Consider the following 16,064-nt stretch of genomic DNA (forward strand, 5'->3'; position numbering starts at 1 on the left):
TTAATTTCTCCTCCCCGTCTCCCAGGTGTGGCATTTAGGTAAAGTTTTTCTCAATTCCTCTTCCATTCCTTGCTGGGACAACGGCCAGCAAGGTTGCCTGCGTCTGAGAAAAGGACACGCTAGGCCCAAATCCGACCACTTCCTGCAAGGAGACAGAGATAAATTGCAGGGCAGAAAGTCAGACAGAGGCAAGGGTGGGAAACAGGCTACGGCATGGAGACGGCCAAGGCGAATGGGACCACCATGAAACAAGAGGATGTCAAGAACCCTACCTCCCCAAAGAAAGAAGCTGAAGAAGGGAAGAAATCCTCCAGCCCAAACAAGGGGGAGAAAGATGCCAACAAAAACTCCAGTCCCTCCCTGGAGACAGGTCAGGTCAAAAATTCTCTTTATTCTGGGGGTGACTGGAAGAGGCCGATCATCCAGTTTGTGGACTCGGCGGATGAGAAGAGGTCAACCTCCTACTTCAACATGGAGTCAGGAGATCTCAAGAAGCCCAATTTCCCCTCTGCGCAGTTAGGGGAAACCCGGAGGTCCCAGATTTCCTTCCCAGAGAGAGGGGACCTGAGGAAGACCATGTTTGCTATGGACACCAAGAAATCCTTCACCAGTGACGCAGATGCAAAAAAACCACTGTTTTCCAGTGGGCAGATTGGTGATTTCAGGAAACCCACAGCCTCCCTTGGGGAAACTGGAGAGGTCAAGAAAAGCACCTATAATCGGGCCAGTAGAGTCTCAACTTCAAGACCCCGGGCGACTGCAGAAGAGATTCTTTGTGACTCCTGTGTGGACAACAAGCAGAAGGCAGTGAAGTGTTGCCTGGTTTGCCAAACCAACTTCTGTGAGCTCCACTTGAAGCCCCATTTAGAAGGGTCTGCTTTCCGAGACCACCAGCTCCTGGACCCCATCAAAGATTTCGAAGCCAGGAAATGCCCAGTGCACGGCAAGACGATGGAGCTCTTCTGCCAGACAGATCAAGTCTGCATCTGTTATCTCTGTATGTTCCAGGAGCACAAGAACCACACCACGGTGACTGTAGAAGTAGAGAAATCCGGCAAAGAGGTAATGTCCTATTTTAACATATTACTCAATGCTTGCTCTTTCTGCACCAGTGTCCCCCTGGAGAGAGCTCTCTAGCTAAACATTTCCAACAACCGTTAGTATGCCGAATGACATCAGTGCTTGATGATGGCTCTGACTTCCAATGTCTGGACTTTCCATATGAGCTGGTTCACATAATGCATGTTCATCATTTGACTTCGCATCCATTGATCACTCAGTGATCATTCAATGACTTGCACCTGAATGTGTGACACTGATGATGCTGGAAAGTATTTTGTCTTGAGATGCGGTGAAAGTTCTCTTTCTGGCACTGAATCTGGACACATTCAGTTGGTTTTGTGATGCTGCGGTAACCAATATGAACATGCATGTGTGACTTGATCCCTAATTGTCAAGGGGAAGGACTATCAGGGACCCTAGGTATTCCCTGATTACAGACACAATGAGAATCTCTAGTTTTTCTTTGGTTATACAAAAAACAGTACCTGTTTGGTGAGTTTAGGATTTTGGTGGCATCTAGCTATGCTCTTGGGAACTGCTGCAGTGGGTGTCTGTGGGAACTGGGGAAGATGGAGAATTTGTTGGTGTATGGGGGAGATGCAGATGGTTGAGACAGCATGGGAGATGCGATATGCATTGTTCTTGAATTGACGGTACTGTTGCAAGGGAGTTTGGAGCCCTACATAGTAAACGGTTCCAAGTCACAGTCAGAGGATTGCAGGGCTTACTATAGGTGGTTGAATGTAAAGCTAGATGAATTTCCTCAAGGAAAGGAGGCTGTAGGAAGGGGCCTGGGAAGGTCTTCAGAGACTGAAGACCAAGGAGGATAAAGATAACACATACCTTTAATAACTGAGTAGAAGACTAAGTTGTGGCAGACATGACTTGTGAGTAATGTCAGGGTGAGTAATGCTGAACTCACCAGAAGCCCGTTTCACCTTTGGGGAGGCTTGTAATGTCTTCTTTTTCCTGAAAGGGGACTTCTCTTAAAAACAACAGGACATTGGGGAAAACCTGGATATATGTAAGATTCCCCCCCCCCCCCGAAACTGGGTTTTTACCTTAGACGAAGGAAAGCATTTGAGAAAACTAATTGGGCACTACCAAATCTGTCTCTAATGGTATACTTTTTGCTCTCAACTCAGAACTGGCTTAGGGCCCAATCCTATCCAATTTTCCAGGGCCAGTGCAGCTGTACCAGTGGGGCACGTGCTTCATCCTGTGGTGGTGGGGGGACGGGACGGACAGTCACATAGGCCTCCTCAAGGTGTGAGAACGTTTGTTCCCTTACCTCAGGACTACATTGTGGCTGCACCGGAGCTGTAAAGTTGGATAGGGTTGGGCCTTTAGATGTTAATGGTCTAAAAACCTATACACCATTAAAAATAGACTCGACCAGGACATGAAACATGACCCAGACCAGGCTAGTCAAAAACAGGTCAGAAGCAGCCTTACCGATAAGAAGCAAGTTGCTTATTTAAGATCAACCCAGTGATCCACCCCGACAGACCTTCAAAAAGATCCCAGGGAGCAGAGGGGCTGAGGATAGCAAACCAGGCACGTCATCCTTCCAACATCTGCTTCTGGGAATGATTTTGCAGTTGTACATTCTGTCAGTGGTCTCAATTCTGCCCTCATGTGGGTTAAAAATGTTTTTCTTCTCATGGTTAGACAATGGAGGACCCATTATTTGTCAGCGGTTTGTCAGAAACATCCGTGGTAAGCAAACCAGAGGGAGCATAACTTTGGTGGAGCATCTCATTTGTGGAGAAATGCAAAATAATTGCACAGAATAAAGTAGAGCAAGATGAAGACCCCCCAAAATACACCAGAGCGTTGAGACAGCATGTGACACAGTGTTTGAAAGGGTTAAAGAGAAGTAGGATGGTAATGGGGTTCTGGCCCCCTAAGCCTTTATTGTTGGTTTAACAGAAGAAGTATAGATTTAGGTGTCTAGAATTCTTTCTGGGCACCACACCCTCCGACATTTTGCAAACGAAAGCAGAGACAAACTTGTAATGAGGGATGCATCTGAATCCCAGGGTTTGGTGGCAGAAGTCAAATTGCATTTTGTGCATTTACCAACCCAGTGTCTGAAAAAGCTCAAGCCTTTGCAAAGCCAGTGGCTCAATCTCTTGTAAAGACTCAAATGTAAAGATCGAGGCTTTGCAGGCAGCTCTCGTTTGCAGAGATGTGAATGAAAAGGAGCATTCGTGAGTAGTCTATGTGCTGAACCAGGGGTGTCCAAAGTTTTTGGCAGGAGGGCCACATCATCTCTCTGACACAGTGTTGGGGGCCGAATTAATTTACATTTCAAATTTGAATAAATTTACATAAATGAATATATTAAAGATGAACTTATATGAATGAATGAAGGTCTTGCAGTAGCTCAAGGCCTATAAAAGGCCTTGCACAAAGCAAGGCTGCCCTTTCCTTTCCTGCTGCTACTGCATCACAGACATGAAACAACAAGCAGTGGAGGGAGCCCTCATCCCACAGCTCACTCGAGAGGCCAAACAGTTGCCCTCACGCTGAGAGCAGTTGCATCGGGCCAGTGTGGGCTCCAACAAATCTCTGGAGGGCCAGAGGCTCATTGGAGGCTAGGGGCTCCCTGAGGGCCACATAGAGAGGCCTTGAGGGCCGCAAGTGGCCCCCGGGCCGGGGTTTGGGCACCCCTGTGCTGAACGATGACAACTCTAGCAAGTCATACTAACCAAACGTTAACAGGGCATTCTTAAAAGCAGAAGTATGTACCAAATAATAATAATAATACAGGTATTTCTATACCGCCTTTCTTGGTCCTCAGATTTCTCCTTAGACTTTATTCAAGGCGGTTTACATAGGCAGGCAAATTAAATCCCAGTAGGAATTTTTACAATTTGTAAGAAGGTTCTATCTTTCAAGAACCACAACATTCAGATGTTTCTTTCTGATCTGGTTTCACATTCTGGCCTCCATCCTTCCACGCTCAGAGCAGATGGAATCACTCGGCTCAGCTTGTCAGCTGCTTTAAGGTTGCACGGTGCCAGTGGCCTCGAACTGGCGACCTTCGGATGTTATCTTCAGGCAAATGGAGGCTCAGCCCTCTAGACCAGTCCTCCTGCAAATAGGAAGAGTGATTTATCAGGATCAGAAAATGGGAATTCCCCCAAGAAAATAGGGATATATGGAGTCTTTGCATGCACTGGGCAAAGTATCAACACATGCTAATGTTTTTTTTCTTTATGAGGACCAGTAACTTAAAAAAAAATGAATGAATGTTGTCCATTCTCAAGAAAAGAGAAATTTACACTTGGAAGTCTTGCACTTCTCGCAAGGACTCAGCACTTGGTCTTTCATCTCTTGGCCTTCCCAGTTTCTGGTTTAGAAAGCTTGTTGTGTAGGTTGTGATTTGCCAGGCATGCTGTGACTTGAGGTTAGTTGAAATTAACTGGAAGACCACTGACCTGGTTCTGAGCGCAAACACAGTGGAATTTGGTTTGGATGGCTGCATGCGTGTTGTGGGTTGAGCAAGAGACTTGGCAATAGGTGTTCACACAAAAACCTGCATGAGCTGGTTACCTGCAGTCATCTCAACACCAAGGAAATGTGAATGTCTCTTTAATTTCAAGCCAAGAGGCCAAACACTCCCCCCAAAATTTGTTTTCGACTTTATTCTCAAAATAATTTGTTTTCTATTACAACAACCTTGTAAAGCAGGTGAGGTGAGGTGAGCTGAGAGAGAGAGAGAGAGAGAGAGAGAGAGAGAGAGAGAGAGAGAACGGCTCCCAAGTCACCCAGTAAGTTTCATAGATGAACGGGATTTGAACCTAGAACCTTCCGAGTGTCAAGCTCTCCTCCCTGCCCTACATCTCTCTAGGCTCACAGAGCTGAAGATCCCCATCCATTTATGAGTCCTGCCTGTTAATTCTTGTAAATGCATGCAGATTACTAGCACTGAGGCTGTAGAATCAAGCTATATCTAGGGTTGCCAGATACAAAGGGGGACAGAGTGCCTCTACTGTTAACCATTGTATAGAAGAAGGAATTTGGGCAGGTGCAGCTTGACATGGAAGGGTTTAAAAAGTGGCACCTGCCCAAATTCCCTCTTCTATACAAGTTAAAGGTAGAGGCACTCTGTCCGCCTTTGTATGTGACAATCCTAGCTATAGACATCTTTAGATTGGATAAAAAAAAAAGGATTAGATAAATATTGAAGGGGTGGTGGGAGTCAGTTTAGTTAACCTTCATCCACCTTCTCATTTTCTCCACTTCGAAACACCAAAAAGCTGGAAGCATCACCTTGATTTGTGATAAAATTGTGAGTGTTGCAACGGGAAACACTGCTGCTCAAGTCTTCTTCCCCTCCCTCTTTTTTTTCCAGCAGGGCATGAAGCTTTCTTTCCAGCTTTAGCTGTGAGAGACAGAATCTCTCAGGATTTACTGCCTTCCAGGGTTTAGCCCAATATGGGGGATTCAGCAGGATTATGTGAATTTTTCAGCCCTATCTTTCCGTTTGAATGTAAGAGGTGACGTGAAGATACCACAAGGTGTCATGTTGCCTATCGCATTATGCTTAAAGCCGCTCGGCTTCTGCTTCTTACTTCCGTCTTTTTTCTCTATTGAGTTACTTTTTCAAACCTTCTCTCAAGTCTTCCAAGCTTTTCAGGCCCATAAATTTACAATAAGATTGTAAACCAACCTACACTCCCCTTCCACCCCCCCACCATCCACACACACAGTTAAAATATCAGGACAAAACACAGGGCCAAAAGATTACTGATTAAAATTTGTTTTCAGACTCCCAGACCATTCAAAAGAACTTTAGGATAACACAGATTATTCCCAAACAGAATTCTGAAAGGCTTCCAAGGCGTCTGATGCATGCATTTAAAAAGGGGAAGGGGGGTTCTTTTTGACACTAGCTTCATCTTGAAGGTTATTTTCTTCTTTCTGCAGCCCTTTAAAAAACAAAGCAGCAGCAGGAAAAAAAAGTCACAAAAAAACACCCTGAACCAGCATCAGAGAAAATGTCTGAAAACCACAGGCCCGTAAATACATACAAAGAAATGTTGGACCAGCCCTTCTTGTCTCATGTCAAATCTCATCTGATGGAGAAGGCTTTGATTTATGCCTTTCTTTTTAAATTTGCTTTTTTTTTCTTTTCCCTTTGTGGGGTTTAATGAAGTGCTTTAGAAGCACTGCCAGTGACTGGAACTGGTTATATCTAATTTAAACAGACTAGTTCGCACGTGATGAGGACTTGTTCAAAGCACTCCGCCAGCCTTTTGGGAACTGTGTGTTTGAGGGAGCCGTGAGAGTTCCCCACGGGATGCTTCAAAGGTTGGCAACCTTCAGTCTCGAAAGACTATGGTATAAGCCTACAGCACCAGGTATTCCCAGGCGGTCTCCCATCCAAGTACTAACCAGGCCTGACCCTGCTTAGCTTCTGAGATCATGGTATAAGCCTACAGTACCCGGTATTCCCAGGCGGTCTCCCATCCAAGTACTAACTAGGCCTGACCCTGCTTAGCTTCCCAGATCATGGTATAAGCCTACAGCACCCAGTATTCCCAGGCAGTCTCCCGTCCAAGTACTAACCAGGCCTGACCCTGCTTAGCTTCCAAGATCAGCTGAGATCAGGCATGTGCAGGGCAACAGTTGCTGCAGACGTCCATTTTGTTACTTGCTTTCACCTGGAGCAGAAACAAGGGTTCAAGGATGTATATCAGTGTTTCTCAACGTTTGTCCTCTGCCGTACCTCTTCACATGGTTCTCCCATTCAAAGTACCACCAGAAGTAACTGCCAATGACATCATCACCAGTTACTTCCGGGTTGGGAAGCCAGATGCGGCAAACGCAGTAAGAGGCTCAGGGTGGACAAGAGGGCTTTTTCGAGCATGGAAAAGCATGCTTTGGTGCTCTGCCTGCTGCACCACTGTTGGTTGTGTCATGTCAAGTGTCCAGGGGTCCAGTGAATTTCACCAGACACCACCTCAAGTACCACTGGAGGTACCCATGCTATTGGCTGAGAAACGCTGGTGTATATTGAATAGAGTCGCATCCCTGATTAAAAACACAATAATAATTAGTATTATTGTTAACAATCAATTACACTTAATTACAATAATGGCATAATTAATAATTAATTATAACAATAAGATTGTTAATTATATTATGATTATAATGAGTGATTATTAATAGTGTAATACTAGTAATAACTAATGGCAATTCTTAGTTAAGCACTGTCTGGGGGCAAGTGGGGTGTGGTGTGGGGTGGAGCTTAGAATGGGGGTCTCTCTGCTTCCTGTCACACTTGGGTCTTCTCTTTAAGCTGATTTTAGGATTTGTTTCCAAATTTTATACCAAATGAAATGGAAGCAAATTTCAGGATTCTTCCCAAGGAGAAATATCTGAGAACTTTCAAGAGAAGTTAAGCCAGTTTACAATAATATAAGTGAAATTTCTCAGGGATTTCTGCTGATCCGATGACAAGATCTGGCTGACCACAAAGGCCACTTGGATCCTTTATCAACAACAATTTGTGGTCTCTCTCTCTCTCTCTCTCTCTCTCTCTCTCTCTCTCTCTCTCTCTCTGTGTGTGTGTGTGTGTGTGTGTGTGTTTAAATATTGTGACCCTCAGGGATGGAAGGGTATACATATTTTAATCAATACACAAGCAAGAATAACAGTAATAATAATATGTGGTATGTATTTGGATGAGAGCTGGGCAAATCAAAGTTTAGTTCCCTCTCAGTCATGAGGTTCACTGGCTAACCTTGGGCCATTCTGTGTTTCTCGACCTAGTCTACCTTGCAAGGCTGTTGCGAGGATAAGATGAAAGTAAATCCCACAAATGCCAAGTTGAATTCCTTCATGGAAAGGTCACATTCAAATGTGATGTCTACTTATGGATGAGATAAATACATAAAGTTAATAAATATTAATTTATTTTATACATATTTAGTATTGATAAATTATTATAATAGTATGTGATATTTTACCAAGAACTATGAACAACAGGATAGGTTTCTGACCTAAAGAGCTTGCAATGTTAATTGTAGTGGAATGGACGAGATTACAAAACGATGGGAAGGAAGAGAGGACAGGATAACAAAGGATTATCTATCCATTGGCAGGTACAAACAAGTCAGTGGGCATTTCAGTTGAAGCTGCACCCACGTTTTTGGATTAACACACACTGTCACTAAGGGATAGCTACTGTATTTTCATCATGCCAACTGAGAATTTCCCTGTAGCATCTTGCGGAAGAGCCAAGTCTCTTCTAAGACTTGCGGAAGAGCCAAGCCAAGAGCAAGTTGGAATATCCGTGGAATACCCATGCTTCAGCACATTGGTGTGCCATAAAAGGTCTGCAGGAGTGCCATAGAGGTTTGGAGCAGCACAGCAGTTGAAAATAGCTGAAAATCTCTTCTGGGTTCATTGGCTCTGATTCTAGGGCAACTGTTTGTAGCAACAAATTGTCCAGTGGTAGAGTCGGCAGAGGAACAGGGACAGGCAATTCATGATTACAGGCAGGTGCCCTAGAAATAGAGCCGAAGAACCCGGAAAAGTCTCCTGGAAGCTGGACGTGACATCCTAAGAGACAAAGACCATAGAGGTCAGTGTGCTGTGAGAACGTTGTAAATTGCTGGAATATTGAGTTAGGAAAATATGAAGTTACTTTTTCTTGAGTCAGATGCTTGGTTCCTCAAGCTCAGGTTCCACCAACTGGCAGAAATTCTCTAGGATTTCAGGCAAGGATCATTCCAAGCCTGACTTTCAGGTGGCAGGGATGGAAGCTGGAGTCTTCTACAGCCAAAGCAATGCTTGGCCACTGAACTACAATCCTTCAAAAGGACCCTTGGTGATACTCAGTGTGGCTCTTCTCAGATTTGCATAGAAATTTAGTACTCTCTCTCTCCCCGAGTGTGTGTGATTTTCAGGGATGCTGGTGACTAGCTTAACTGGGATTTCATCTTGCTTTAGCAATGGAGGGACCATAGCTCAGTGGAAGAGTGCCTGCTTTGCATGCAAAAGGATCCAGGTTCAGTCTCTAACAACACCTCCATGTTGGGTATTAAAATTCTTGTCTCAAACCTTGAGAGTTCTGTGTGGATATTACTGAGCTAGAAGGGGCAATGCCCTGACTTGATAAACAGACACTGGTCTTTTGCAATTCCTGAGACCAGCAATGTGTCTTTTGCTAAGTCCATAGTTAGTTTGCTAAGTTAGTTTGCATAGTTAGTTTGCTAAGTCCATAGTTTTAAATATTTTGGTTGGGGACAGATGGACCAGACAGGTGTTGTGCTGGCCCTTCCCAGTGACCTACATCAGTTGCTCTTAGTTATTTAATTGGGTCATGGAGACTACCCAGTGTCGCAATCTCCCCTGAGGTCTCTGTTGGAGAGCAAGATAAAAATCTAAGTAAATGATTTCTGTACACCAGAAAGTACAGTAGGTCAGTTAAGTCAGCTGAATGAGGCAGATCACCAGGTTGTTGAAGTAGGTGTTGGGATGAGAAGTAGGTGTAGGGACAACAACAGTGTGGGACAAGAATGTGGCTTTGGAAGATGTGTTGAGATCAGGTAGATGCCAATGAAAGGCCAAATTCCGTGATAAGGAGTAAATCTCACCTTCACCATCCAGGTCAACACCCACTGCAATCAAGATGGAAAAAAATCAGGGATGGTAAACCTTTATTGGAATGAAAAAAAAAAAATTGCAACTTGAATAATTGCTTCTCTCTCTCTCTCTTAAAGTCCATTGTTTATTTCGGATGTTTTCTGCATCTTCAAAGATTGCTTGTGCAGTTGATAATTCATTGAAACAGGAACAAAGGAGGCCATCAAAGATTAGCAGCCCCCAAACGATTCCACTGGTCACCCATGTGATGACCAAAGAGACCTGTTTCAAACCAAGTTTTCACAAGGCTTATGAATCATGTGTCTTTGCTAGTCTCAAAAGAAGGGCGTGTTCTTCAGTGGTGAGACAGTGCCTAGCCCTGTTCTCACAATATATCCAGGTGTGCGAATACACACAGAAGGGCAACTATAGTGGAGTGTCTGCATGGTTTATACACCTGTGCAATTGCTCACTTAGGGTACTCTCCCTGTGATGGAACATTTTGCTTTTCTGCGGTTCTAGAAACCCTACACTTGGACATTTCTAGATACGTCATGTAGACATTCAAAAGTACATGTGTGCATTGGGGAGGACGCTGCTGTTCTGCTCTTCCCTGTGCGTCTTCTGTGCGTCTCACCCTGTATATTTCATGAGAACATGGCTCATCTCTCCATGTGCTTGGTAGTCTGATGTGGTCACACACAACAAATTTCCATAATGAAGGCTCTCTTGGTCAACTGGAGAGGCTGTGATGGGACATAGAGAAGACGCCGAGCTAGCAGATGTATTGGGCCTAAGCCTTTCAAGATCAAAGCCCTGTATTTACAATCCAAATATTGATATAATTGTATACCCAACCTGGATTTGGTTACAATTAACCTGGTTTTGAAATTCATTGTCACTGAAACTCCTAGGAAAGGTTTCCAAAGACACCATCTTTTTTAGGTCATCTGAATGAAGGAGGCACCACACCGATGTGGGTTGATTCAACACATTGCACAAGTCATGATGCAAGAATAGCAATTCTGTCATCCTGGATGCCTCATAGCAGTTAGGTTTGGCCAACCCCCATGCAAGGGGTTGGAATGCCTTTGAGTGAATGCTCAGAACGCTCAGTGGGCTTTGACAAGAACTTGCTTGAGTCCCTTTTTCATCTCACCACTACATTTGGTTTCATCTAATGACCATATCTGTTACTGATTTGCACACGAGTTGTATGTGCTTATCCATAATATCAATACCGCAAAGAACTTGGGCTGTTTGATGTCTCAGTCAGCTGGCCTAAGCTGATAACTATCAGGGCACATCATCTTCCAACTCAGATCAAGACCTATTCTTATTCCAGTTCTCCTGTTAGTTTTTGAAGGCACTTCTAGGGCTGGTTCCAGAGGTAGCAAATTCAGACCTTTCTTACAGTCTCAAGATGGAGCAAAGAAGAATGTGTCAGAGTTGAGCCAAAGGCATGTATCAAGTGGGAACCAGGGGTAAAGCCAGAGGTTACTACTGGAAGAACACCAAGAGGCATAGCACATGGAAATCAGAACCAGAATCACTAAAGACTATTATTAGCCCAAGGAAAGTCCTGACCTCTACAGCAACCCTAAATCCCTTTCTGTGGAAATGGATTTTCTGTGGAAAATCCCTTTGTTAGTTAGAGCTGTTCCAATGTCTGGGGTCTTTTTCCTTCCTAGAGAAATGTCTTCCCCTGTAGCTTAGATGGCTGGTCATCACTCAGAGCACTCAGTTTGCATACCTGGTGTCTTTCAGCTGGCCATCTCCCTGGCATATGGTATTTCTGTATGTGATTTCCTCACCTGCAATATGAAGGGGTGTACTCCCTGGAAGCCTGCATCATATCATTTCTGTGCTCACCAGCATTTGACCATATATAGGCACCATCCTATATATGTACCTTCAGGAGTGACTAGTTGCTGGAGCTGGTGGTCAGGACTATTTCCTCCAGCTTAAACCAGAAATACATGAAACCCCTCTGAGAAATTCCTTTTATTATATAGGAGCTTATTTGACTTTCCTTGAAAATTCTCAGATGTTTGGCCCCGGCAAGAACTCTTCAAATGTTCAAAATAGGCTTCAAATGTTGCCTAAACTAAAAATTTCAGTTTTAGCCTTAGCTCAGCTAACTAGTTAGCTTAGCTCAGTTAACTTAGCTCAGCTAGGCCACAGAGGAGGTTAAATGCCACTTTGGCCTCTGCTGAGAAGAGCTTAAAAATACAATAGATAAAAGCATGATTTAAAAGGGGGAGGTTGATTGTGTCCTAGATATCACATCTGATGAATGGCAGAGAGAAACTTCTGTGGGGCCAGCACCTTTCATTGTCTGGCACCGGGACAAAGGTAGGTGCACCTGTGCCTTTGTTATGTTACCTGCGCCTCTTTCTGTTTTGCTGCTATTCAGAGCACAGAGTCCTTTTCCTTCGTTCAGGGACTGTAGCCCTGAAAGTCACACTGTAGCGCTTTGATGCTGTAGCTTTTGCATGGGGGTGGAAGGAGGAGCTTGGCGATGCTTGGACAGTGCGCAGTTGACCCAGAGAGCCTCTTGAGGAAACTGCACTCACTTCTTCCCATCTCACTCCTTGCCCAGTGGTTGCAGTGTCCCACTGACCGGAATTAGAATGGTCTGGATTAACCATTTGCATTTTTTTTGCATCTGGTACAGAATGTATACAGGGGTGGGGGGTGTATCCGTGGATCTCATATCTACAGTTTCACATATCTGTGGATGTGGGCAGCCCCCCTCTGTGTCTCCCACCTTCCAGGGCTTCCCTGACCCTCCTAATGCCTTTTTTGAGCATTAAGCCATTTCAAAAACCAGAAGTGACATTTTTTGGCTGAAAACGGTCATTCTGAGGCCTGCCGAGGCCGCAGGCAGACGTCTGCAACCTTGGCAGGGCTCATAAGCCCCTCTGGGATGGTGAGGAGCCAGGCTGCTCGTGCTTCCATAGGGTCCAGGCCATGTAGATGGGCGTTTGTCCATATTTGTAGTTTCAGCCATCCGGGAGGGGTCTCGAAAGGGGCATGTCTGTACTTACATACTCCCATATTTCTTCCTAAAAGATTTTGCAAGTGCATTAAAGGGGGGAGGGGAGCACACAGATACATGGGTTGACAGCTGGGTCCCACAAGCTTCAGTCATGCCACAACCAAGTTCCTTACATGCCCCCCTTTCTGTAAGTCAGCTAACTGCATTACCTCCAGAGTACCACCACCACCAGGGAGCTGGAATGTTTATTTATTTATTTACATTTTTATACCGCCCTTCCTCCAAAGAGCTCAGGGCGGTTTACACAGCTGCTCCTCCTCTCCTTCTTGTCCTCACAACAACCCTGTGAGGTAGGTGAGGCTGAAAGAAAGTGACTGGCCCAAGGTCACCCAGGAAGCTTTGTGGCTGAGGGGGGATTTGAACCTGGATCATCCAGGTCTAAGTCCACCTCCCAAACCTGGCTCTCTCATGTTCCTCTAAGTGTGGAGCATGCTGGAATGGCAATACCTCTCAAGCAGCATTGACCATGTAGGAAAATGTGAAATACTTTATAGCCTGCAATACAAGGGGAAAGAAACCTTGATGTTACACTTAGAGAATGATAAAGCAGAACAAGAGGAACATTGCGTACATTTTCGCCTTTCGTGATGCTCTCGGAACATGGTTTCTTGGGCTCCTGTATCCTTTCCTTGAGTCTCTTCTTGATTTACTCCTTTTTTCCCATTTAAAAAAAAAAAATTACTTCCTCTAGCTTTTTTCATGAGCCCCTTTAATATATGAGCCAGCACACTTCTCCCACCCCTTTCATAAATCACACCTCTTTGGTGTACTCTATTACCTGCCTCACTGCTCCCATTTCATCCTTTGCCCGCCCCTCTCCACGCTATACCTGTTTAGAATGCCTCGTGTGCCGGCATTCTCACTATCTTTCCCATAAATCTTGGGGCAAAGATGCATTTGGATAGCGACAGGCCTGAAATTTGGCCGGCCCTAAATTACCACTGAAATGTTCATTTGCAGTCACTCCGGTTGTCCTACATTGTACCGCCGAGATGGATGTTGACACAGCCTCCATCTTCCAAATCGGGAATGAGAGCAGATCAAAGGGATTATAGCTTATACAATGAGTTAGTTATTAAAAGTTTAGAAATCCCCTTGGAATCCATCTTGATTACAAGCACCATAAGAAGGTAATCACCTACCTTCTCTTTCACTTTCAGACCTTCGCCAAGGCCCTGCATTGATTGAGTTGTCAGCCAGCCAGTGCATTTATTGGTTTAATTAATATCCTGCCTTTCCCCTCCTTCATGGAACATAAGGCAGCATACATGCATGGGGTTTCTGAGTTACCCATCCAGGCATTGACCACAGCTAGATCTGCTTAGCTTCAAACAAGTCATGGTATCTATCATGTGCCTCTCAGACCCACCCTTGGGACAATGTTGCTACTAGTAAAACTCAGATTAAGGAACTCAGTGTTGTGTGATTTAAAACATCAGTAAATTCCAAGTGACGAAAAGCTCTACAGAGTCCACCTTCCCACCACAGCCCACCAGATGTCTCTAGGAAGCCTACATTGGGCTTTTAAGAACATCAGAAAAGTCCTGCTGGATCAGGCCGAAGGTCCATCAGTCTAGCTTCCTGTATTTCACAGTGGTCCACCAGATGCTTCACAAAACACCTTCATTTTGGTGCCACTCCCTTGCATCTGCCATTCTGTGGTAGCCAACTTCTAAGAGAAGCAGGCAATTCCTTTCTCCCTCTGTTGTCCTCAGTCAACTAAAATTCCTTGTAGCCATCATGACTAATCGACACTGACAGATCTCTCTTCCATGAATTTGTCCAGCGGATAAGTTAACGGGTCCTGACTTGCTCTACTGACTTGCTCTACTGCTGACTCACCAGATTTTGCCTTCATTCCTCTGCCCCTGAGAAACAAGATTCCTCCAGGTTCTCCTCAACCCTCGATATTTTGTTTTGGCTCCTCCTCTTTTGCCTCTGTGTCCTGTCCCAGGGGCCAAGAGTGTTGAAAAATAAAAATTCCTCCTGATTTCCTCCCTTCTGAGATGATCACCAAGCGGGGTGACTAGATACAAAGTAGGACAGAGTGCCTATATCTTCAACCATTATATAGAAAAGGGAATTTTGGCAGGTGTAACTCAACATGGAAGGGCTGAAAAAGCTGCACCTGTCAAAATTCCATACAGTGGTTTAAGGTATAGGCACTGTGTCCTCCACTGTTTTGGGTGACCCTGTCACCATGTCTATGGCCCTTGAATGATGGAGCAGGAGGTATTGCCTTGTCTGCCCACTGCAGGTTTCACCTTCCAAGTCTTTACCTATGGCCAGAGTCCAGTTGAGTATACTACACTGTTGGTCTGCATCACCTCACTAGGTTCTGGCAATACCAACCCTTTGCCCAACTCATTCCTTACTCAGTGTGTCGGTTTCTACCTCTTATACAGACAGCCCCGGTGATGTAAATGTCCCATTGTTGAGATGCAGCAAGGGTCAATTTTCAGGGAAGTTGGGTTCTGGAGCTTGGGAAGAGCAGTCCATAAGTCCAAGAAAGACAGATGTGTGACTCAAAGGAGGCAAAGGTGAAGCACCTGGGGAGCGACAAGGGTCCCAGAGGCCCAGGAGGAAGGTGTATAGTCCCAAATAGGCAAGGATAAAGTTCCAAAGCATGAGCAGAAATTAGAGGGACTGGAAGAAGGTACGTAGAGGCAAGCAGGCAGAAAATACAGGGCATCCAGCAGGGCAGTGGTTTAGACACTTGGGTGGAATCCTAACACAGGGCAAAGAACTCACACTGAGAAGCACTTACTGAGGCTGTGACTTCATAGAATGCTGTGTTCAAGGGCTGGTCCCTTAAGATCAGCTGATGCTCAGGCAGGCTGTGACTGCAGCCTCGATGGTGCCTTAGGAGCGTAGAGCTCGGCCTGTTGGGCTTGTAATGGAAGCAGACCCCAGTGCCACAAGGAATAGGGAGCGGAGCCGGACTCCTGGGAGCTCTGCTTTGAGACAGAACTGGATGTTCCATCAGTCTCAATCTGCCTTCTTGATAGCTCCTTGACAGTGCCTTCTCTCCACCAGCGGGCCCACACCTTTGCTAAAGCCAGGAGATCGGATCCACACCACAAAAGCAATGCTGTTGAAAGAGCTGCTCTGTGTGTCATGGCTTCCCACCCAAGGGATTATTTCCTGGGAACTGGTTTTGTCCGGGTGCAGAGAATTCTCCGCGAAGAGATCCTTGGCATCTCAACAGCATCCAAGTTCCTCAGAGGAAGGCTGAGGTGGCAGTTAAACCCGTTCAAGTAGACAGGATTTGCTCCCTTAAGGGCACGTCTCTGCTGTTTCCCAGGTGTCGGTGAAGCCCTCCGCCCAAGTGAGACAT

At 45.2% G+C, this 16,064-nt stretch overlaps 1 protein-coding gene across 1 annotated transcript in view; it reads left to right on the plus strand.

The window, feature by feature from the left end:
* Positions 1-213: 213 nt before the first annotated feature.
* TRIM29 (tripartite motif containing 29) overlaps positions 214-16,064 on the plus strand; it is a 34,603-nt gene continuing 18,752 nt past the window's right edge. Inside the window, exon 1 of the mRNA XM_066639711.1 lies at positions 214-1,062. Coding sequence (XP_066495808.1) covers positions 214-1,062 — 849 coding nt within the window. The remainder of the gene's footprint in view (positions 1,063-16,064) is intronic.

Source organism: Tiliqua scincoides, chromosome 11, assembly GCF_035046505.1.
Source record: "Tiliqua scincoides isolate rTilSci1 chromosome 11, rTilSci1.hap2, whole genome shotgun sequence".
NCBI classification, from domain to species: domain Eukaryota; kingdom Metazoa; phylum Chordata; class Lepidosauria; order Squamata; family Scincidae; genus Tiliqua; species Tiliqua scincoides.